Below are 24,029 nucleotides of genomic sequence, written 5' to 3'. Positions count from 1 at the left end.
TTTTGCATAGGTATGAAGTGGTGTGTCAGTCTTCTTGCTTCTTGCTTCTTGCTTCTTGCTTCTGCTTCTTGCTTCTGCTCTACCACAGAGAGTCAAAACCAACTGCCCTTGAACCCCACGTGCTTTTCTCCAGAAAAATAGTCTCTTGATGAGGAAAAAGCAGAAAAAAACAAGCAGTAAGCTAATTAGGGGACTCTGCATGTAAGTGAGTCTTTTCATTTTCTTTGCTGTCCACATCCCTTTTGGAATCATAAGCCTTCATGTACTTTTAACTGACACTTCAACCACTTTCAGGAACACACATTTCTTCCAGTGGTCACTGATGGCTTCTTTATAGAGATACATAGTTGTGGAATGAAGTAACTCCCTTGCATTATGTTACCAAATCTCAAAGTTATTACATTGCCTCTTTTGGAATCAATAAGAATTATCCAGTTAATTACAATTCATTCTCCCCATAAAAGACAGTAAATGTGAAGTCTGGGTTTATTCTGTTAACCTGTTAGACCATGAACAGAGGCAGTCAAACCATGTAGGAGCAGCTCATCTTTCAGCAGCCCAATGCAGGTATTTGATATCTAGTAGGCATTTAAGCTCTCAACCATTCACTCAAGACAACATGACAATAGTTTAAACACACAAAACCCTTTTTCTCTCCCAAGCTTTCTCTCTCTGGGCAGCCCAAGTAACAAATTCTGATCCTGCCCTTCTGCTCTGTGCTATGAGGCCTCACCTGGAGTACTGCATCCAGATGTAGAGTCCTCAGCACAGGAGGGACATGGAGCTGCTGGAGTGCATCCACAGGGCCACCAAAATGATCCAAGGGATGAAACGCCTCTCCTATGAGGACAGGCTGAGGGAGCTGGGGCTGTTCAGCATGGAGAAGAGAAGGCTCCAGGGAGACTTGGGAGCAGTCTTTCAGTAACAGGGGCTGTAAGAAGGAAGGGGACAGACTCTTTAGCAGGGTCTGCTGTGGGAGGACAAGGGGAAATGGTTTCAAACTAGAACAGGAGAGATTTGGACTGGTTCTAAGGAAGGGTTTTTACTATAAGGGTGGTGAGGCAGTGGCACAGGTTGCCCAGAGAGTGGCGGATGCCCCATCCCTGCAGTCACCCAAGGTCAGGCTGGATGGGCTCTGAGCACCCGATGGCGCTGCAGGTATCCCTGTTCACTGCAGGGGAGTTGGACCGGATGGCCTTTAGGGGTCCATCCGTAGTCAAGCAGCTCTATGACTACATACTGCAAAGTTTGCACGCTCGCCCTCCCCCCCCAGCGCCCAGACACCCCTCAGCCCCTGCCCGCCCCCCAGAGGGAAGCTGCGCCCACCTCCACCCCCTCGCCTCCCATTGGCCGAAGCAGCCGCCCGTCAGCGGCGGTTGCCATGGGGACGCCTTCGCCGCTCCGCCGCCCTGAGGGGAGGAGCGGCGGCGCTATGGGGGCGGGGCGAGCTGTGGGCACCGGCACCGATGCACGGCGCGGACGAGGAGGAGGAGGCGGCGGCGGGGAGGGGGCCGCGAATGAGCGCGGCGAGCACGCAGACCGACAGCATGGCTGGTGAGCGCCGCCACGCGTCCGCCGCGAGGCGCCCCGGGGCGGGGTGCTGCGAGGGGCGAGCGGCCGCGAACGGCCGGCCTTAGCGCGCGGCCTGAGGGTGGCTGCGGCTGGGCGCTGAGGGAGCGGAGAGCCACTTGTGGCCGGGACGGGTTTGGGCAGCTCTTGCACGGCGCTGTGGGGTGCTGCGAGACTGCAGCTCCCTGCAGGAAGGCCCTGAGGGCCTGCGGCGTGTCCGGAGAGGGGCGGCTGAGCTGTGAGGGGTCTGGAGCACAGATCTGATGGGGAGCGGCGGAGGGAGATGGGATCGTTTGGCTGGGCTGTATGGTCCAGCTAAAAGGGGGTTGGATGGTCGTAGCCAGAAGGTCGTTGTCAGTGGCTCCGTGTCCAGGTGGAGGCCGGTCGTGAGTGGTGTCCCACATAGGTCGTCGTGGGACTGGTGCTCTTTAACGCCTTTATCAGTGGCACAGACGGTGGGATCCAGTGCACCCTCAGCAAGTTTGGTGGCGACACCGAGCTGGTGGTGCGGTTGGCACAATGGAAAAAAGGAATGCCATCCAGAGGGACCTGGACAGGCTTGAGAAGTGGTCAAGTGCAGGTGTCGCACCTGGACTGGGGCAGTCCCAGATAGGAGTACAAGCTGGGGACTGAACTCATTGAGAGCAGCCCTGCAGAGAACAACGTGGGGGTCTTGGTGGGTGAAGAGCTGCACATGAGCCAGCAGTGTGTGCCTGCAGCTCAAAAGGCCAACCGCATCCCAGGCTGCATCAACAGAAGGGTGGCAGCAGGGAGAAGGAGGGGATTGCCTCCCTCTGCTCTGCCCTTGTGAGGCCCCATCTGCAAGTACTGCATCCAGATCTGGGACCCACAACACAGGAGGGGTGCAGAGCTGTTGGAGCAGGTCCAGAGAAGGGCCACAAAGAAGCTCATAGGGCTGGAGCATCTCTATGAGGAAATGTTGAAGGAATTGGGCTTGTTCAGCCTGGGGAAGAGAAGGCTCCAGGGAGACCTCATTGTGGCCTTCCAGTACTTGAAAGGAGCTTATAAGCAGAAGGGGGACTGACTCTTTACACGGGTTGATTGTGATAGGATGAAGGGGAATGGCTTTAAAGTAAAAGACAGGAGACTTAGGTTAGATATCAGGAAAAAATTATTTGGTCACAGATAGTGAGGTCCTGGCACAGGCTGTCCAGAGAAGCTGTGGATTGGATCCCCCATCCCTGGAGGTGGATGGGACCCTGGACAGCCTGAGCTGCTGGGTAGCAGCCCTGTCTATGACAGGGGGGTTGGAGCTTAATGATCTTTAAGGTCCCTTCCAACCTAAGACATTCTATGATTGTTTAGTTGGAAAAGAGGAGGTTCAGGGGAGACATTATTGTTCTCTACAATGATCTGAGAGCAGGTTGGTGGGGTGTCGGCTTCTTGTCCCAGGTAACAGCTATAGGATGAGAGCAAATGACCTTAACCTTTGCCAGGGAGGTTGAGGAAGGATATTAAGGACAATTTCTTCTCAGAAGGAGCAGTGAGACATTGGAACAGGCTGCCCAGGGAAGTGGTGAAGTCCCCATCTCTGAAAGTGTTGAAGAACAATGTAGATGTGGCACTGAGTGATGTGGTTAGTGGACATGGAGGAAATGGGCTGGCGGTTGGACTGGATGATTGCAGTAGTCTTTTCCAGTCTTACTGATTCTATGATTCATGCACAGCTTTGGGCTGAGGCCTGCTGGCTCTCCTGGCAGGCAGTGGGGGCTGTGTCCGGCTGTCTCTATGAGAATCCCACTCTCACTGCAGTTTTGCTCTGCACATGTCTTCTGTTTTCCCTTTCCAGGTGCTTTAAGGTCATAAGGATGTCACTGATCTCTTCCTTAACGACATTCAAAGCAGTGTTAGTTTTTCTATGATATGGTCTTACGAGACATTCAGACTTTGAACTACGGATTCCCACATTGCAAATCAGGCTTAATTACATTCTGAGCCACATCTCATGGACGTGCCCCACAGTGGTGCCTTCAGCATTGCCCTTCACAGCTCGCGTTCCATAAACACACTCTCCCTCACTGCAGTGAGGCCTTTGACCTGCAGGAGGAAAATCGTGCCTTGTGTTTGAGGATGGGCTGTGTTAATAGGGAAATGGAGGCTTTGATGCATCAGAAAAGAGCATGCCTGGCTTTGCTCTTGTTAGCAAAGAGCAAATGAATGAAGATGCAGATGCGTGGAAATGCTGTGACCTTCCTTCTTTCCTTTTTCATCATAATATCCTCCTGCTTCTCATGATAAATCTATATCTATTCACAACAGGAAGCAGACTCTGTACTTTTTTCTGTTTGCTTTTCATGTGTTCAACATCTTGCACCCAGATAAGGTCCAATAAACCAGTAGTTTCAATTTGTTTCTGGCATATTCTATTTGGGGTCTACTCTGTATGATAGATTGCAATCCATTTTAGAAATTATGATGGTAGACATGCGAGGTGAAATAAATTTTGCTGTTTTTTTTAGCTTGTCATTTGGGTATTGTAAATGTGAGTGAGTGACGTGGGGCTGTAACACAGATGAACTCGAATGTCATAGAATCATTGAAGTTGGAAAAGACAGCTAAGATCATCCAGTCCAGCCATCAGCCCATCCCCACCATGTCCACTATCTCAGTGCCACATGCACACAGTTCTTGAACACTTCCAGGCCTGGTGACTGCACCACCTCCCTGGGCAGCCTGTGCTGGTGCATTACCACTCCTTCTGAGCAGATGTGTTTCCTTATATGCAACCTGAGCTTCCTGTGGTGCAACTTCAGGCTCTTATGTCTAGTCCTGTCATTGTTACCAGGAGATGAGGCCAACCCCTGCCTCACCACAACCTCCTCTTCTCCTGACTGAACAGCTGCTCCCCATAAGATTTGTGCTTCAGACCCCTCGAGGCTTCGTTGCCTTTCTCTGGACACACACCAGAGCCTCAGTGTAGTGAGAAGCCCAAAACTGAACACAGTACTCGAGGTGCTGCCTCACCAATGCTGAGTGCAGAGGGACAGCCACCTCTCTGCTCCTGCTGACTGCACTATTGCTGATACCAGCCAGATGCTGTTGGCCTTCTTGGCCACTTGTGCACTGCTGGCTCATGTTCAGCCAGCTGTCAGCTGACACCTTCTGATACTTTTCCTCTGTGCAGCTTTCCAGGCACTCTGCCCCAAGCCTGTAGCAGTGCACAGGGTTGTTGTGACTAAAGAGTGCTTGGGCTTACCGAACCTTATACAATTGGTCTCAGCCTACTGGTCCAACCTGTTCTGATTCTTCTGTAGGACCTTCCTTCTCCCAGGCATATCAGTACTTCCTCTCCTCTTGGTGTCATCTACAGTTTACTGAGGGTGCAGTGTCCGTTTAAGAGAATAAAATCTGCTTATTGAAGTATGGCTGCCAGAGTTACTTTTAGTGTTTGCTTTTAGTACAAGAGAAGACAAATCTTCACATGTGCTACTTGCTTGCTAGCAAGCATGTCTAATGGGCTCATTATGGGCCCCTCATAGTGTTTGTGTGTGGTGAGGGGATGTCCCCAGCTGTGCAGCCCAGTGAGTGTGGGATCAGGTGGTATTGCTAATAGGGCAGTTGCTGCTTTCCAAAAGCCTTCATTTTGTTCTTCCCTCTGTGTGAAAAATGCTGCAGAAGTACAGTCTGAAAATGGTATTGCAGTCATGTGTTGTATGCGTTTAACTGCTGTCCTAAATGTTTGGGTTCACAGCTCTGTCATTAGACTGACCTTCTCCCTTGCCAGTCGTGTGAGGCAAAACTGCTTTAAGGGAGGGCAAAAGCATTAGTGAGCAATGCAGTGCTTGCTCCTTCACAGAATCACAGAATGACCAGAGCTGGAAGGGACCTCAAGGATCATGAATCTCCAACCCCCTGCCACATGCAGGGCCACCAACCTCCACATTTAATACCAGACCAGGTTGCCCAGGGCCCCATCCAACCTGGCCTTGAACACCTCCAGGGATGGGGCATCCACAGCCTTTCTGGGCAGCCTGTTCCAGTACTTCAACACCCTCTCTGTAAAGAACTTCCCTCTAACATCCAGCCTAAATCTTCCCTCCCTCAACTTAAAATCACTTCCCCTCATACTGCTGTTATCTACCCTTTCAAAGAGTTGATTCCACTCCTGTTTGTAGGCTCTCTTTAGGTACTGAAAGGCTGCAAACCCCACAGCCTTCTTTTCTGCAGGCTGAACAAGCCCAGCTCCTTCAGCCTGTCTTTGTAGGGGAGGTCCTTCAGTCCCCCGATGATCTTCGTGGCTCTCCTCTGGACCCTCTCCAACAGCTCCCTGTCTTTCTTGTACTGGGGTCTTCAAACCTGGACACAGTACTCCAGATGGGGCCTCACAAGAGCAGAGCAGAGGGGGACAATCACCTCCCTGTCCCTGCTGGCCACCCCTCTTCTGATGGAGCCCAGGATACCATTTGCTTTCCGAGCTGCAAGAGCGCACTGCTGGCTCACGTTGAGTTTTGCATCCACCAGGACCCCCAGGTCCTTCTCTGCAGGGCTGCTCTCAAGGAATGCTCCTTCCAGTCTGTAAGGACAGCTCCTTCTTCAGCTGTGGGACACTTGGAATGCTGAGTGCTGGGCCTTACAGAATTCTATCTGAATTTTGAGATGAGACTCAAAGCGGCACAAGGTGGTTGATGGTGGTTCTTTGCTGCCCCTTTGGTTACTCAGTCACAGTGACAGGTTTGAATTTTTTTGTTAAAACCTAAGCAAAATTTAAGCAGACTGTACAAATTGAGAAACAGGTTTCTCTATAACTGCTGTGACTGCAAGACTGCACAGTGGCATGTCCTGTCATGCAGAGGGTGTCAGTGTGAGACCATGATGTGTGCTGGGATAGCATTCCGTGTGGTGAGCCTGAAGCTGAGTCATATGTCTCACATTTCTGTCAGCATCTGGGAATCATTTGGTAACATGAACTGAAGTTATATGGGATCTGCTCTGCGGTTCATGCTTTCCACCTTTGAGTAGAATTATCTTGCTGCAAACATTGTGGCTTGACTTACTTTCCAGAATAATTTGGAATTTCATAGAATCAGAATCACAGAATGGCCTGGGTTGAAAAGGACCACAATGCTCATCGAGTTTCAACCCCCTGCTATGTGCAGGGTCGCCAGCCACCAGACCAGGCTGCCCAGAGCCACAGTCTGGCTGCTATCATAGCAGAAAGGTTGATAATAGAGTTTCTGCAGTAACCAAAGTGGAAAATGTTCATCAGAACTTTTATTTGTGTCTGAGGAAAGCCTTTCTGTTACCTACAGACAAGTTAGAAAACTGGCAGTTGGGATTGATGTTGGGAGAAGTATATATTAAGGCATTAAAGCTGATGGTAGCTCTCATCATAAGCAAAGTCTTGCTGCATTATAACGCTTCTGTATCATTTCACAGAACAGAAACTTCCATGTTTAGCTAATGAAAAGTGAGGAAATTTGTAAAACATAGAAATTGTGCCAGTTTTGTTTTTTCTTTCTGGAAGCCTGGATGTTTCTGATAGAAGTGGGATCTGGTAACATAAAGGTAAGGAGAGGCAGGGTGCTGCTCAGCCAGTTAGCCACGTCTTGATGGTCTGATCTACCACTTAATCAGGCTAGTGGCTGGCAGCCCTGTCCGTGGCAAGGGAGTTGGAACTTGGTGATCCTTGAGGTCCCTTCCAACCCAAGCCATTCTATAGTTCTGTGACCTCGCCACTAGCTCTGGTTGTGTTCTTCTAGCAAATTTATCCCCTAACCTAGGAAAGAAACATGGAATCTGGTGTGCCGCTTTGGAAAGGTTGCTAGCATCTCCTCTATGGCACCCCCATGACTAGGATATACGTCTTAGTTATTAAAACAATGTCATTTTTATTTGTAAATACTCTTTAATAACTATTTCTTTTTTCTTCTAATGGCAGGCCAAATACCCAGGCTTTCTAAGGTCAATCTTTTTACTTTGTTCAGTCTCTGGATGGAGCTCTTTCCTTCTGCCGAACAACAGAAGAAATCACAGGTAAAACATCAGAGCTTGCTGTTAATTGGTCTTTCTGAACAGATGCTGACAGCTTTGTAAGCTAACTACTCTGTACAGAGTAGATAGTCTGGAGAAGAAAAAAGAAAAAGCTGACAGGTTTTTTTTGAGTTTACTTAGAGGTAGAAGAAAATGCGGTGAGAGAAAAACAGCAGAACAGTTACACAAACTGCTGTTAGTGAAAACACTTGAAAGGCAAGACGTAACCCCAGCAGATGATGCAAACAGTAAAAATGCTGGTGGGTATTTTGAAAAGCATAACATGTTGTGCATTCCTTAGTACCCACTGGTTGTGAGGTAGAGAGAGTCCTTACAATGATAGTTTTAGTGGCTGTAGAGAAGTTTTCTTATGCAGCTTGTAGGTAACTACCTTAGTGACAATGAAAAGAAAGCATCTTCCAGAATGAATCTTCTGTATACCTGCCAGTTATACACTGAAGTACAGGGGTATTTGCAGTGTCCTGGAACAGGGAGTCTCTGTTTGTAGTCAGAGCTCTTATTACCCTCTTTAAAATGATGACTTCTTTGTGCACGGCAGATCCATGTGCAGAGACACGTTGCACATATATCAACCAGGACAAGAAAAGATAGGATAATAACTTGAGTGACGAGTAGTTTTCAGAGTGTTGTACTGCGTGTCCCAGACTGATTGCTGTGTTTGTGAAAGAGGGGTAGATGAACACTATGGAGACTTCAAATATAGGTTGAAACGCAGTAATTCAGTTTGGAAAGGCACGTGGGTTACATGTGGGGTTTGGTACAGCCCTATCTCTGTAAACACAGTGAAATCGAATAATTTACAGACAAGTGTTTGGGTTACAGCTGGATTGCATAATAAGATCTGCATCATCAATGGGAGAGGGAACGGCTGTTTAGGAGGGTGGACAGTGATGGGACAAAGGAGAATGGCTTTAAACTGAGGCAGGGGAGGTTTAGGTTAGATGTTAGGAGGAAGTTTTTTACCCAGAGGGTGGTGATGCACTGGAACAGGTTGCCCAAGGAGGCTGTGGATGCCCCATCCCTGGAGGCATTCAAGGCCAGGCTGGATGTGGCTCTGGGCAGCCTGGTCTGCTGGTTGGTGACCCTGCACATAGCAGGGGGTTGAAACTGGATGAGCATTGTGGTCCTTTTCGACCCAGGCCATTCTGTGATTCTGTGATCAAACTAGGCAGTATTCAGTTTCCTCACAACATGTGGGAATCCAGATGTAAGAGCTCTTGTCTATGACTTGCAGGCTTTTTCCTTATTTAGAACCACAATTCATGTCTATAATTGAAAAAACAGAAATAAAACTAGAGGACCTATTGGGTCCCAGGATGATCAAGATTAAGACAGAAATTGAAATCATCAGCACTTACAGTAGCTGAATGATTGAGAGAGGCTTTAAGTTGTAGTTGGTGGAATTTTCTGTGCAGCTCCTGAGTTTTCTAATGGTTAAAGCTATAGTCAGAAAAAAACAGGAATTGGTGACAAGTGTGAAGTTTGACAGAGACGCAGCACTCAGGTATTAAGATCCACGTGTAGGCACTGCTTAGTGGAAATACAGCAGAGGTTATTTAATGATCCATATGGAAATTTGTACCGGGGAGCACTGTACTCCATTCCTGGTGGATGAGTGTTACCAGGGAGAAGCTGTGATCTCCCTGTGGACGTAATGCTAATAACCATGCATTGTTTTCCGTAGGTAAAGAAGAGCGGTCTGGTTGTGGTGAAAAACATGACCATTATTGGTCTTCACTGTTCCAGTCCAGACCTGCATGCTGGTCAGATCGCGCTCATTAAACATGGATCGAGACTTAAAAACTGTGATCTTTACTTTTCCAGAAAACCGTGTTCAACTTGCTTAAAAATGATTGTAAACGGTAAGAGCTGATTGTAGTGTAGTGGGAACAGCTGTTACACTTGCCATTGGTGGTGTCAGAACGTCCATTTTCTCCTTGATTATCCTAGCTGATTGGCAGCTCATGGAAGCCTGCACTGTTATTTTCCACAGTATTGAATGTGCATTTCCTGAAACTGATGATCAGGATATTAGGGTTTGCTATTGAGACTGTATTTCTTTGTGCAGCAACTCTTGTTTGTGGTGCCTGTCTCTCAGTGCTGAGGTTCTGACACAGCCATTGCACTTTCCCAGAACAACCCTAAGCCTGATGACCAGATCCTGTTTACTACATTTTTAACGTGTCCTCTCATTGCATATTAGTGGCACAGAATAAAGATGGTGCAGAAATCACAAGGAAGTACTTTAAGTCTTCCTTTTTTCAAGTGAGATGAAGACGGATTATTCACTTCCTGATTAGATTTGAATCTCAGCAGCAGTTTCTATTATCACAGACATTTTTATGCGTTGGCAATGTATCTGTTATAGGTAAGATGCAAAATTATGCTGCCACAAAGATGGTGGAACTTAAGAAATTTCTGTTTTTGTTTATGATCTGGTTATCGAATCAGGTGGGCTCCTGCCATTCTTATTGCCCAGCCATACCTTACGCAGCACATGGGGCCTTAAAAGACTAAAAACAGGGTTAGGCAATAATGTATTGCTTTTGAGGTTTGTGTCCCACCGTACTTCAATGGCTCCTTTTTCTGCATTGTCTTCTCTTCCAGCTGGAGTGAACAGGATTTCTTACTGGCCTGCAGATCCTGAAATCAGCTTGCAGAATGAGGCATCCAATCCTGTGATGACCAGTGATGCAAAGCTCGATGCCAAAGCAGTAGAAAGGCTGAAGTCAAACAGCCGTGCTCGGGTGTGTGTGTTGCTTCAGCCCTTGGTGTGCTACATGGTGCAGTTTATTGAAGAAACTTCCACCAAGCTTGATTTTATTAAAAAAATAGCCAAATCCCAGCCTGACTTTAATACTGACTTTTATACTGCATGTAGACAAGAAAGAATTAAAGAATATGAAAGTTTATTCCTGATTTCAAATGAGGAAACACACAAGCAAATATTGATGACCATAGGACTGGAGAACCTCTGTGAAAATCCATACTTCAGCAATCTTAGGCAAAATATGAAAGATCTGGTCTTGGTCTTGGCCACGGTGGCTGCCAGCGTCCCTGTCTTTGGTTGCTTTGGATTTTACAGCAGTGAACCACAGCCAGCAAATGAAACATGCCATCAGGGTTTGCCCCAAGAGATTGCAAGGCACTGTATGGTACAAGCCAGGCTGCTCGCCTACCGGACAGGTGAGTTGTTACTGCAGGGGATAGGAATGGATCTCGTGTGCGTGAGTTCCTGGTTATTTCATCTTGCTTCTATTGAATTTCCTAGTTTGAGCATTACCACATATTTAAGGAATGGCAGCAATTAAGTAATAAATCCGAGGTTTTGATGGTTTGCAATCTCAGATCGTCGTGCTGCTCTGTATGTGTTGTTGGCACGTGTGTTCTTATTTATACATATTGGTTGCTTCTCAGCATCTGGCAAAAAATGGACCTGACAAAATCACAGAATGGCTGGCCTTGCTGCTGAAGCACCCCCAGCCTTTGCAGTAGGCTCTCAACACTTTAAAGCTCTCGGTCTTCCTGCGTTCCTTTCTCCTATCCAGAGAACAACCTTACTGTAGGATGTAATATGTTAGTATGTACATGACTTAGAAGTACCTCATTTGTTATTTACTGCTAAAATTTATGTGTTTCAGAGGATCATAAAACAGGAGTTGGAGCTATTATTTGGGCAGAAGAAAAAGCAGTAAGTATTTTGAAAGTTGCCTTCTCTTGCCCTTGTATATGCTTGTATCTGCTTTGGGCTTGTGTTTCTTTTAATTTGCATATGCATAGTAGGTAAACATTTGAACCCATGTGTAAACTTGTACACATGTGCAGTGCTGTAGAAAGCCCTGTACTTCTCACTATTTGTACCTAACTTTTCACTGCTTATGCTCTCAAGATGAAGGGGAAGTATAAATCAGGTCAGTAAGTGCCACGGTGTATCTGCCTCTTCTTAGCATGCTCGCTTCCCTAATTGTCAGTATTCCAGATGACCAAATCCTTTACACTTTTTGTTCCCTCTGACACTATGCAAAAAGGGAAGCCTTTAGAGCCCAGTTTGGTCTGTTGTCTGTGTTGCTGCAGTTTGCCTGCGTGGCTTCATGGAACAGCACTGTGCAGACATGCAGCAGTTGGCTGAGTTCTCTTCTAACTGCTGTAACTTGGCGTGAACTTAACAATGCTTGCATACTAAACAAAATGTGAAAGCATATATTGCACAATGCTGTGACTCAGTACTCAGTTTAAACATCTCAAAATTCCCTGATTTGTTTACTGTTGCAGAGAAGCTGTGATGGAACAGGAGCAATGTATTTCGTAGGCTGCGGTTACAATGCCTTTCCTGTTGGATCTGAATATGCTGATTTTCCACACATGGATGACAAACAAAAAGATCGGGAAATCAGGAAGTTCAGATACATCATACATGCTGAGCAGAACGCCTTGACATTCAGGTAATGAGTTGATCTTTACCACCAAAAAAAAAGAGACAACAGTTCAGAAATAATTTTGTGACAGAAGCACGATGTCACTGTGAAGAGACGTGGCTTGCAGTCCCTGTCTTGTTTATACTTACGGGGCAGAACGTGGATGTGCACAGACACAGTCAGCTGTGGGGTTTCTTCAGACAGAATCTAAGTGAACTTGATTTTGAAAGGAAATTCACTCCAGTGTGTGGCAGCCATCTTTCAAATATAAGCCACCGCCTCTGCTTCCTGCTAGGACTGTGCTATAACCTGAAATATGGAAGTGTGGCAATTGTTGAGGCTCCTGACGCCACATGTGATATGTATGGAAAGGTAGGAGGGGCATTTCATTCACAGGTAGTAAAACCAGACCAGGTGGTTCTGTATGCTCCTGCTCTTAAGCAGGAATAAGCTGATTGTGAGAGCAGGTGCTAGATAGCACAGCACTTCTTTGCTTCTTCCTGTTGTCACCATTTGGAACTATCAAGATGTAAATGCTGAAATTCTGTTTTCTGACTGCTTGTAGGTGTCGAGAAATAAAGCCAGACGAGAGAAGCATGATATTTGTGACAAAATGTCCTTGTGATGAATGTGTCCCTTTAATTAAAGGGGCTGGTATCAAGCAAATCTATGCAGGAGATGTCGATGCGGGAAAAAAGAAAGCAGATATTTCCTATATGAAGTTTGGTGAACTGGAGGGTGTAAGCAAATTTACTGTAAGTATCTAAAATACGTGTTACAAAAACCTGTGGGTAGCATTCATGGGAGGGTGGAGTGAGCAGTCACAGAGCTGGCATACAGGAGTGTGCTGTTTAATCAAGCGTGAGTGGCACTGAGGTTGCTCTGGAACCTCTGGGGAGGAATGCTGTGCCATGTTCTGTGTGGTGCCTGTTTTCTGGGATGTCATTTCCTTGCAGATTGCCCTCTGACTTGTGGCTGCTTGTTGACACGGCGGTTCACCACGCTGAAGTTCTCCTCAGACCTCCGTTCTGCTGCATGGGGTGGGAGATGGCAGCATGCTTTCATAGGCCCTTCTGGCAGCTCTGCAAAGAGCTGTGGTGGGTTTTGAGGGTGGCCAAGTGCACCTGTGCTCAGGGTGCTCACCATACCAAACTGCAGTCCTGTTAGTCTCTGCAGGCTTGCTTCCCCATCTCAGGGGAATAAATGGCCACACAAGCCCTAAGGGATCTTTATCCTCAAAGGAAGTGTGTGTCTGAAGGAGAGCCCTTCTTTTCCCAGCTCACAGCAAACAATGGAAAGTTACTTCTTTCTCCCCTTGCTCTTTCTTCTGTCTTCTGGAATAAGTGAGGGGTCTGGAGCACAAATCTTATGAGGAGTGGCTGAGGGAGCTGGGATTGTTTAGTCTGGAGAAGAGGAGGCTCAGAGACTGCCTGAAGGGAGATTGTGATGAGGAGGGGTTTGGCCTCTTCTCCCAGGCAACAAACAAACATAAGTTGTGCCAGAGGAGGTTTAGATTAGACATGAGGAAGAACTTTTTCTCTCAGAGTGGTCAGGCACTGCAATGGCTGCCCAGGGAGGTGGTGGAGTCGCCGTCCCTGGCAGTGTTCAAGAGGTGCCTGGATGAGGAGCTGTGAGATTTGGTTTAGTGCTTGGGGTAGCAGTGGAGATGGGAGGATGGTTGGACCAGATGATCTTGTAGGTCCTTTCCAAACTTGTGCTTCTATGATTCTATGAAATAAACTTTTTTTTCTTCTTTTACCAGTGGCAGTTAAATCCATGCCACCCTAATGCCGTTGAGTTCCATGATCCCACAATGAGGGAAAGTAAGTGGTTTTTTCATTAATGTGTTTTATGACTGAAGTCTGTAAGTGAGATCAAGCGTTAAACAAATCTGAATTCCTCTGGGGATTGATTTCAGTTAGTTACATTTTTCCATGAATGCTTCTCTAAACTTTTTGAATAGATGAACTGATGGTAAGTCAAAAATCTAAGCTTGTCTTAACAAATGCTGGGCACTTGCACACAATTACAAAATCTTCTAATGCTATTGTTAAGATCATTTCAGACTACATTACTACGTTTTATGTTGTGTTCTGTGAAGACTTTAAGGGACTTGGAGTGCCCTTCTTCTCAGAAGAAATTAGACTCTGAGTCACTTAAATGAAGGAGAACCTACAGCAGTGTTTTTCAGTGAACATTTATACATACATTATTTTTTCCCTTCATCTTTGTTATCTTTGAACTGGGGTACTTTTGTTATTGTAACTGGGGCACGGGTCCCCAGATCCTTGTCTACCTGCACCCTTGTACAGGGGAGCTGCCACCTTCTGAAAGCAGTGTGTTTATGCTGAAGCCTTTGTGTGCTACAGAGGGGTCCTACCCTGCTGGCATGTATGTAGTTTGCTCTGAAAGTAGTGCCTCCTATTTATTTCCATGGAAACTACAACAGATATAAGAGCCAATAACACTTTGATAAAGGAAATTCTCATCTGTAAAACACTATTTTTCAACATAGTCACCACGATTAGCTATGCATTTTCATCAGCAATGAACAAGAACCTGCATGCCGTGCTTGTAAAAATCTGTACCAGCAGAGGTGACTTCTATTTCACAGCTGCTATGATGGCACCTTTGCTAGGAAATTGTTGCCTGTGTAGCCTATCATTCATCAGCAGATAGAAGTCAGCATGTGTCTAATCTGGTCTACACAGAGGGTGTAGTAGGACAGTCCAGCCAAGGCTGGCAATTTGCTCTGCAGTCTTCAAACTGGAGCCTGGTGTTACTGCGTTGCAAAAGAAAACTCGTCTTCTGCTCTGGAAGTTTAAGCCTTCAGCTTAGCCAGTGTCACAGTGTAGCAGTTACAGTGTCATGGTTTTTCTGAGCTCCAGGAAATCCAGAAGGATCACCACTTTGCTATCCCAAAAGACAGCATCCATCACTTGATGTGCTGAGGGCTGCATCTCGAACGTTCAGCAGGTGTCAACGAAGTGTCAGTTTTTTTCTGCATGGAGAGATTCAGTGACACACCTTTGCTTCATCTTCCACGTCAGAGTGCCCCGCTGCAGCCATCTGTCACACAGCAACAAAATGTAGTGGGATATTGGTGGGAAAGTTCATCCTTTACTGCCACACCTCCAAAGGCAGAGAGCTGGCAGTAGCTCCAAGCTATGAGTACTGTGCTAAGAGCGGGTGTTTTGTAGCACATGAATAGCTACATACCACAAGCTAATTCCAGCTAATGCCTAACAGGTAGGGAGCTGTGGAGAAATCTCTTCCCAGCAATTTCCTTACAAGTCGTGGGAAGAAAGAAAGAGAGAAGGCTTCAGGGTAGTGTTTAGTAATCGTTGCATAACGTCAGGGTGTGTTCGTCCCTCTGTGTCCTAATGGGTTTCAGCTGAAGAAAGATTCACCCTGTGGTACCTTTTGTCTGACACCTCTTTAACGCTTAATTTCTCTAACAGTGTTTCCTTTGGGATGGCATGCTTCCCTTCTCAACACTGTTCCAGTTTGCTCTCTTTCTGCAATACACGTTCCTCTTGCAATGACTATTGTGTGATCCCTTCATGGGAAAGAAGACAGCCTCTCCCACCCCCACCCAGTGTTACTCCCCTGTGCCTGTATGCGTGGAATATTTAGACAATGCCTCCTCTTGCATTAACATTTCACTTTTGTTTTTTCTCTAGATGGAGTTCAGAAGACAAAATCGGTAGATGATCAGCAGCACCAGAACAAGAAACTGTGTCTTGGTCACTACTGAATAATCACTTAAGCACTCCTGCATTCTTGCTCTGTGCTTTTTATAACGCAGCCTGTTTGCACTTTCAAATAACGAAGGATTTTATTTATTGTTTGGAAAGTGATTTTTAGAATAACTTTATTTATGATGCCTTGAATGTTTTTCAGAATTACTTGAAGGTCTTTTTAATTTAGAAGTTCCTGGGGAAAAAATGCTGCTTGTATTTTCTATGAAAGTAATTGGGTGGCAAATAATTGTTAATGCATAAGAACAAATGCAGAAATTTGTTGCTGGTAGATCAGAGGAATAAAAAAATGTTATCTCTTTGCTCGGTGTAGAGATTGAGGGAATGATTTCTAAGTTCTGGGTTCACAGAATGCAGAAATAAGCTGTGGTTCAAGTAGAGTGCTCAAAGGAATCTCCAAGAAAACGGTAGATAAGTAACTGGCCCAGTTCCTCAAAGTGGCTTTTGCTTCTCAGTCTGTATAATGGAGACACTGCCACTGGGACATAATGGTTGTTGGAGAAGTGATTTGGAGATTGTTTGTCTCTCATATATAATTTCTTCCAACTACCATGGCAGCACAGCTGTTTTCTTCTGTGGTACTTGCATTGCTGGGGTGTGTTCTTTGTGCTGCCTCAAGCACATCCCATCTGAATTAACCTACACCTTTGCTTCCATCCTTAAAACCCTGGAAGAAGAACTGTGTCCTAAGATTCTGCTTAGTTTCAATTTGTTCTTTGCAGGCTTTGGATAGCAAAGCTGTGATGGGACAGCATGCAAAGCAGTACTAACACAGCATTAGCTGCAGGGAGACTGTTCTCACGCAGTCTGGTCCTGCAGTTTAAGGTAGGTTCTTGAACTGCAGCAAGGAGCTGACATTCCTTACGGCTCATCAGATAACTTCATATCAGAACTGGGATGCTTGTATCCTCTTACACCATGAGAATCTGCTCTTACTTAAGCTGGAGGAAGGCTTTCTCTCAGTTTAGTGAAACTGAACACAGCCTCGGGTAAGGTGAGAGGTGTGTGCAGTCAGCAGCAGAAATCTTGCCAGGCAAGTGGCTGATCCACCATCACTGCTGTCCTTTCCCAGGGCCAGGATGAAAACATGACCCTGTTTGTCAACCAAGGGAAGGATGGTGAAATCCACTTTTTGCATCACACCTCAAAAATATGCACAGTAGCTCATGAGGAAGTGTCTGATCTGCTGCTTCTTTGAACTGCCACCAGCTCGTGTGGTCCAGAGCACAGGACCTGAGATCCTGGACCAGCAGGTCCAGCTGCAGGAGGTCTGTGCCTCTGTCAGACAGAGTCCAGCTTGGGCCTGGGGAGGATGTTCCTGTTCTGGATGTCATGCAACCCTCGCAAACTGATTTTCTTCCTCTCGTCAAGTTTCATGGCTTGTAACTTCCACTCGAGTTTAAAACTGGATATTGGTGCTTCGTAAGCAAGACTGTCATTATAATCTGTTCTAAATCAAACATTTTACTTTGTCATACTGTTTTCCTTCCATTTCTTCCTGTGTAAGAGTGATTACTCTTGGCTTTTTCTACAGATTAGAAGAACCCTGTCTAGATTTAAGCACCCCCGTACCCTGACACCTTCATGTTTCCATCATCCATCAGCAGTGCTTTCCTGCTTGAGGTAGCAGCAGGGAAAAAATAAGTGCAGGTTTAAGGCCTGTTGAGGTTTTATCCTCATCGGTCAGCTGGTATCAAAGCAGGATAAGTCTGTGTCTTTATGGGAACGGCTGAGATGGAAAAGTCCCTGAAAGGTGGTGGGTGGCCTGGGTACAGGGAGAGGCAAATCACGATGTACGCGTCAAAAATGGCACATGTTAAATAACTGCACTGCAGTGGATGCTGCTGTAACCTTCATGAGTGACGATTTTACCTTCAGTTTTTATTGGTTTTTTAAAAGGGATTTTTGTACAAAACTTCCTGTGAAACTTGGAATTGCTTTTGAGGCTGAAGGCTTGCAAGTCTGACCTGCTGTCACGCCATCTTTGGATGGATTCAGAGCAGATTTGAGCAGAGGTTCACAAATGTCCGTAGGCTCTGATGATCTGTGTAACTCTGCTGTGTTTCCTGCTGGGATTGCAGATTAGGAAGAACGTGAGCAGGGGCTTCTCTTGACCCACAGACTGCAGGCACTGCTGCGCATCTCGTCTGCTCGCCCAGGGGAGGCATGCGAGGTCGGGCATCTCCTGCTGCGCTTCTGCAAATGAACTGTAGGGTGTGTGTTTCTTACATCAAAAGAACGATGTATTTAAAGTTAAGAAATGTAAAACTATATATTTTATATGTAAGTATGAAATTTCTGTACGCATTTTGGTTCATCTCAGAGCAGTCTTTTCAATTGCAGGTATGAGCTGCTGCTAACAGTTTGGCCTCTTCACCAAGAATTACAGAAATTCTCTGCTAATTGTTTGCCTTACAGCAAAAGATGTTTTCTGCTAATAAATGATTCTGGCAGTAAGTACTGAAGTGTATTGCTGAGCTGCAGATAGAACGTTGGGCTTTCATTGCCTGGATCCGGTAAGCGACATCGCCTGCAGACTGGCAAGGCAAAGCAGGCAGATGGTTTCGGTCGATTTCTAACAGATGCAGGTGGTCGTGTCACTAATGAAGGTGTCACAGTGCCACATATGTGGGGCTGACTGTTCTGCACAGCAAGGGAACTGCAGAGAGGTGTTGTCAAACACTGCACTCATCGTCCTTGGGCTCCTTCTGCTTCCCAGGCTGCGCAGTGCCAGTTCTGCAGCCCACATACGTGGCACACCTGGACAAAGCATTTTCAGAGCCGGGGCAGAATGCGCTGCAGTTCTGCTCTCTTACAGAAGGTGGTAGCACACAGCAGCTTCCCTTGGAACTGCCACTCCGCTGGCAGCTCCCTCCCGCTCTCCTGTTGCAGCAGTCGCACAGCTGACAGCTTGAAGTCAGGGATGCTCCCTCCTGACTCCTGGCGCGGCTGCGGGGTGGGCAGTGGAGCGGAAAGGCTGCAGCCCTCGCTTCCTCCCGCTCCTCTCCCAGCACTGAGCTCGGTCCTGCGGCCACAGCTCCCCCACGTGCCGATCTCGGGGAAATGCGGAGCTGTTGGAGCGGCGCCCGGGCCGTGAATGAGTGAACCGATGGAAACAGCGAATTCCATCTTCAGCTCGAAGACCCCGTCTTTATTTAAGGGGCGTGAAACAGCAGCACGGTGATTGACGTCTCGTTCACCCTTTCTTTTGCTTCTTTCAAAGAGCCGTGCAAGTTGAGCTTGGAGCTGACCCAGCTGAGGTGTGCTGGCAATATCCGGCGTCAGGAGAAGTTCCTTGTGCAACAAACTGCAGAGAACCCAACAAGTCCTTTCAGTGTACAACCAGCCCTTTCTTCCTCTTTTCCCACACGCACAGACTTCCCACCAGTCCTTACTGCTGTGGTTGGATGCCTGCCACCACAGTGGGCAGAGGATGGCAGCTGGGCACGTTCTGCTCACACCAACACTGGCAGTAGGTATCACCTCTCCTCGTGCTGCAGCCAGACCACAGCCTGAGGTGCCAGGAGAAGGGCAGAAAGAATCTGGCACCATGCAGGCTTGCTCTCCCGAAGGGCAAGAGGGGAAAAAAAAAAGACAGCAATCATAGAGATATGGCTTACTTGGTAATCATGCCTTTAATAGCTTGTAAATATTTTCTTTTTAAATTCCAGGCAACTAAGATGTGCTTTTTTGTGTGTGTGTATATCTGACATCTGAAAAAAAAACAAAAACCAACAATACAAACCCATGACTCCACAATCTGTTCAGTTTCATCCCTTTTTCATAGCACATAAATAGAAGTATCAGTCACCCCAATATACAACAGTTTTATGTTGGAAAAAGCCTTGCTCCATTTTCACAATTCAGTTGGCCTTTCTATCTGAAGCATCAGTGCCAGCTTTGGCTGCAAAACAACCTTGCAACAAACAGCACAACTCAGGACTTCAGCTGGCAAGAACTCAAGACATTTCCACTCCTTGCTCTCAAACTCCACATCCCGATGAAGCCCCAGAGAACACCTTCAATCCCACTGAAAAAAGACCCCATACTGTCCCAACACACACAGGAAACACTGTTTGGATCACACAGCTTATTCAACCTTGAATGAGTGAGCAGTGCAATGACTGCCTCTGCGGAACCTGAATCCACGTGTGAACGACCAGATAGAAAACACCAGGTAAGCAGCAGCCTTTAGGTGCTCCAAGGCCTCAACGTGAGCACCCAACAGATGCTCTCAGCTTTGAGAGCAGCTCCTGCAGCCCCAGGGCCACACAGCAGCTCACATTGAGGCCACATCTCACCAAGAGAGGTGTTCTCACCTTCCTCCAGCTGGGCACCCTGCAGTGCATGATTCTGCCCAGCCAGTTGCCTTCATCCACCTCCCCAGCGCAGACTGAACAGAAAACCTCTGATCTAGGGTTAAAGAAAGCTCAAAGACGAGAACACAAAAGCAAAGGAAAAACGTGACTGTTTTGGCTAAAAAACCAGAATCTGTAACTGCAGCTAACTCCAGAGACAAATATACTCTTTCACAGTCATGTGTGTGTGTGCAGCACTCAAACAAAGTCACAGCTATGGGTGCAGAGGGAAAGCATCGGCACACAGGAGCTCCTCGTGCGCTCCCCAGCATGCGAGCCTGCCCACAGAGATAAGCTAGGAGGTTTGTCCTCCTTGAGCACAAATGGCAGAGCGGCTTCTAGTTCAGAGGGATTCTAAACTGACATAAATAATTCTAGTCTCGATTAAAAATAATATATTATTCTAGGTTGTTTTTTCTTTTAGCTTTCATGTAAAACCCCTATACTCTTGACATCTAGGAACAAAGACAAAATAAAAAACCCAGGCACTTGCCGTGCCTTCTCAAGCACTACTGTGGTGTTTAAGGGACACTGAGGAACTTAACAGAAGAGATTAATGCCTGCAGTGGAAAATGAGTGGAGTTCTTTATGCCGTCGGCTTCTTCAAGTCTCGGATTTGCTTGATCAGGTAGTTCTTCTCATCGGTGAACTGCTCATCATCCGTCCTCTCTTTCTGGAAATTGCTCAGAAACTCAATGAGCTTGGGTTGGTTTTTCAACAGGATCTCCACGATGGGCTGCGTTTTGTTTGGACTGGCCACAAAAACCTGCATGCACACAAAGCAGGAACGGCAGGGGGAGAAGAGGGAGAGGAGCCGTCAGTCACAGCGCTGCCGCAGCCACAGCTCCCCAGCCATGCAGGCTGGCAGAGCAGCACTGCACACACCTTGTCCCAGGGCACGGAGCTACGGATGTGTTGGTTCAATGCAACCTGGAGCAAAGCTGTGCCTGTGTGTGGTGTCATTTCCCCTCCGTTTTACTCTTTGTTGATAAAACGCTTGATTGCAAACCCCGCTGTCGAGAGCGGGCTATCCTTCCTCAGCCTCCCCCACATGCAAGTCTTAAGACATTTGTTAATTATAAGTAGAATGGAAAAAGCTCCCTGTCAGCTTTGATATCCTTTCCATACTAACCCAGGCCTAAAATTAGCCTTGCCGACTTTGTTTTGGTTTGGAAGACACGTCAGAGGCTCTGCTTCCCCTGGCCTAATCCGATCCCAGCAGCGTGGAAATTTACAGCAGGCGGAGCAGTGCTGTGGGTGCACCCAGCTCCGGTCTGCCCTCAGCGGGGCCAAGCAGAGAGGCGGGCCATCCTCAGGGGGAAATTCTTCACTCAGAGGCCCTGGCACAGCTGCCCAGAGAAGCTGTGGGTGCCCCAGCCCTGGAGGCACTCAAGGCCAGGCTGGATGAGGGCCTGAGCAGCCTGAGCTGCTGGCTGGCACTGCCCATGGCAGGAGGTTGGGACTGGGTGGGCTTTGAGGTCCCTTCCAACTCAGACGACTGAATGGCTCTGTGACAGGACACCCAGCCACTCACCAGCACTGTGGGCAGACTGCTCTCAATAATCACTTGCTCAGGCTTATCTGAGCTGCTTTCTCATTTTCCTTCTTGTAAAACCCATAGCTCTGAACATCACCCCTGCACTGATGCTTTTGCATTTTCTCTGGCATCCTGACAACGGGAACTCAAGGCCAGCAGTGCCAGGACCCAAGGAGGCCAAGGAGATGGGGGCTCAGCCAGCACACCACGCCAGAGCCCCGGAGGAGCTCCCATGCGGGCTGGTGCTGAGGTTGCCATGGCTGGTCAACAAAACAGTGCTGAGTGCTTGTGCAATGACACAAATAACTTGAACTATTCGCTACCCAACGAGAAGAAATTAAGGATGGACAGAACTGGAAAACAGCCAGTTTCCCTTTGAGCCCGTTCAAACCAGAATAAAAACAAACATCTGCTTACAGCACAGAATGGCATTTTGTCCGGACCAATGCAGGCAGAACTGTTGCTCAGCCCAGCCCATGGCTCCCACAGGTTTCCTCTCCTGCCTTTTTGCCCACATGCACATCTGGGCTATATCCTGCCATGTGGGAGTTCCCTGCATGCAGCTGTATGACATGAGGTGCAACGCGCACAGTGACCCACGCATGGCCAGGCTGTGGTCCCTCTGCAATGAACAGGGACATTTACAGCCTTATGCTGCATACAGCTTCCCAACAGCAGCACCCACAGCCGGGACTCTCAGGGATCCCTTCGGGGCAGCCACCCCACGGTAACAGCTGTCCTGCAAGGTGCTCCAGTCCTTCACAGAGCAACATCTGGCCAAGAGGGCCAACGGCATCCTGGCCTGCATTAGAAATAGGCCAGCAGGAGCAGAGAGGTAATCATCCCTCTGTACTCAGCACTGCTGAGGCCGCACCTCGAGTACTCTGTTCAGCTTTGGGCCCCTCACTGCAAGAAAGACATTGAGGCCCTGGAATGTGTCAAGAGAAGGGAAACGAAACTGGTGAGGGGTCTGGAGCACAAGTCTTATGAGGAGCAGCTGAAGGAGCTGGGATTATTTAGTCTGGAGAAGAGGAGGCTCAGGGAGACCTCACTGCACTCTACAACTGCCTGCAGGGAGGTTGTGATGAGGAGGGGTTTGGCCTCTTCTCCCAGGCAGCAAACAGGACCCGAGGAAACAGCCGCAAGTTGTATCAGAGGAGGTTTAGATTAGACATGAGGAAGAACTTTTTCTCTCAGAGTGGTCAGGCTCTGGAATGGCTGCCCAGGGAGGTGGTGGAGTTGCCGCCCCTGGCAGTGTTCAAGAGGTGCCTGGATGAGGAGCTGTGAGATTTGGTTTAGTGCTTGTGGTAGCAGTGGTGATGGGAGGATGGTTGGACCAGATGATCTTGTAGGTCCTTTCCAAACTTGTGCTTCTGTGATTCTATGATCAAATCCAAATTGCACAGCGTCACTGACTCCAAAAGTACCCCAATGTCCTTCCTCTTGACAAACCATTAAGTACATTCACCACTTGGCAGACTGTGTATACGCTTGCTTTCACAGAACACATACACAGCCAGTCATGGAACACAGGATGCCTGCATTTTCTGTCCCACAGTAAGAATGACAACATGACTATAACAGCATCTCATCCCCTGTTGTGTGACAAATGGTCCCTGTTGGCACAATCTCCCATCATTCATTTTAGCCACATTTTCCTCTGGTCTCAGGATAGATTACTCCAAAGCCTCTCCAGAAAGAGATGTTGTCCATCCTGAAAAAAACCTTTATAGAGCCAATTAACTTGTATGGAATTCCATGAAATTCAAGGATGTCATGCCTCACTGAGGAAACATCCATGCACATTTCCACCCTACTACAACCCATCTACTGTTCTCTCCATCTGTGCTGCCCAGGAACTGACATCACAAATTAATTATTATGCCAAACACATGCAACCAGTAAGCTGCCCAGGGAGGTGGTGGAGTCGCCGTCCCTGGCAGTGTTCAAGAGGTGCCTGGATGAGGAGCTGTGAGATTTGGTTTAGTGCTTGTGGTAGCAGTGGTGATGGGAGGATGGTTGGACCAGATGATCTTGTAGGTCCTTTCCAACCTTGTGCTTCCATGACTCTATGATTCTGCCAGCCCCTGGGCATTTGCTGACACCTGACAGACTGTCAACTGCACACTGCTGCCTGCAACAGCTGGGGAGGTTCAGGTTAGAGATTAGGAAACATTTCTTCTCAGAAAGAGTGGTGATGCAGTGGCACAAGCTGCACAGGGAGGTGGTGGAGTCCCTGTCCCTGTGTTCAAGAACCGTGTGGGTGTGGCACTGAGGGACGTGGTTAGCAGGCATGGTGGGATGGGCTGATGGCTCCATGAGATGTTCTTAGACGTCTTTCCAACCTTAATGATTCTGTGACTCTATGAACGCAATA

The 24,029-nt window shown here is 47.4% G+C and overlaps 3 protein-coding genes across 6 annotated transcripts in view; 1 reads left to right on the top strand and 2 right to left on the bottom strand.

Annotated features, from left to right (window-relative positions):
• Nucleotides 1–1,466: 1,466 nt before the first annotated feature.
• Nucleotides 1,467–17,217, top strand: CDADC1 (cytidine and dCMP deaminase domain containing 1). Its single transcript, XM_042866883.1, has 9 exons — nucleotides 1,467–1,554; nucleotides 7,469–7,563; nucleotides 9,266–9,443; nucleotides 10,189–10,767; nucleotides 11,223–11,272; nucleotides 11,854–12,023; nucleotides 12,562–12,751; nucleotides 13,759–13,819; nucleotides 15,680–17,217. The coding sequence occupies exons 1-9, from the start codon at nucleotides 1,467–1,469 to the stop codon at nucleotides 15,751–15,753; spliced, it is 1,485 nt and encodes a 494-aa protein (XP_042722817.1). The 3' UTR covers nucleotides 15,754–17,217.
• LOC122177482 lies at nucleotides 15,980–19,401 on the bottom strand. The gene is made up of 3 exons (XM_042866889.1): nucleotides 19,378–19,401; nucleotides 19,153–19,269; nucleotides 15,980–19,064 (listed from the first exon to the last, which is right to left on the bottom strand). Exons 1-3 carry the CDS (start codon nucleotides 19,386–19,388, stop codon nucleotides 18,533–18,535), a joined length of 660 nt encoding a protein of 219 aa, XP_042722823.1. The 5' UTR covers nucleotides 19,389–19,401; the 3' UTR covers nucleotides 15,980–18,532.
• Nucleotides 19,374–24,029, bottom strand: part of CAB39L (calcium binding protein 39 like) — a 66,654-nt gene continuing 61,998 nt past the window's right edge. For all 4 annotated transcript variants that reach the window (XM_042866886.1, XM_042866885.1, XM_042866887.1 and 1 more), the window contains one exon: nucleotides 19,374–20,881. In XM_042866886.1, the coding sequence (XP_042722820.1) occupies nucleotides 20,702–20,881 (180 nt within the window). In that variant the 3' untranslated portion in view covers nucleotides 19,374–20,701. The remainder of the gene's footprint in view (nucleotides 20,882–24,029) is intronic.

The sequence above is a fragment of the Lagopus leucura genome, unplaced genomic scaffold, assembly GCF_019238085.1.
Source record: "Lagopus leucura isolate 7727_CA_CO unplaced genomic scaffold, USGS_WTPT01 Super-Scaffold_100001, whole genome shotgun sequence".
Classification (NCBI taxonomy): Eukaryota; Metazoa; Chordata; class Aves; order Galliformes; family Phasianidae; genus Lagopus; species Lagopus leucura.
The sequence above is the reverse complement of the archived record's forward strand: the minus strand, read 5'-3'. Positions and strand labels throughout refer to the sequence as shown.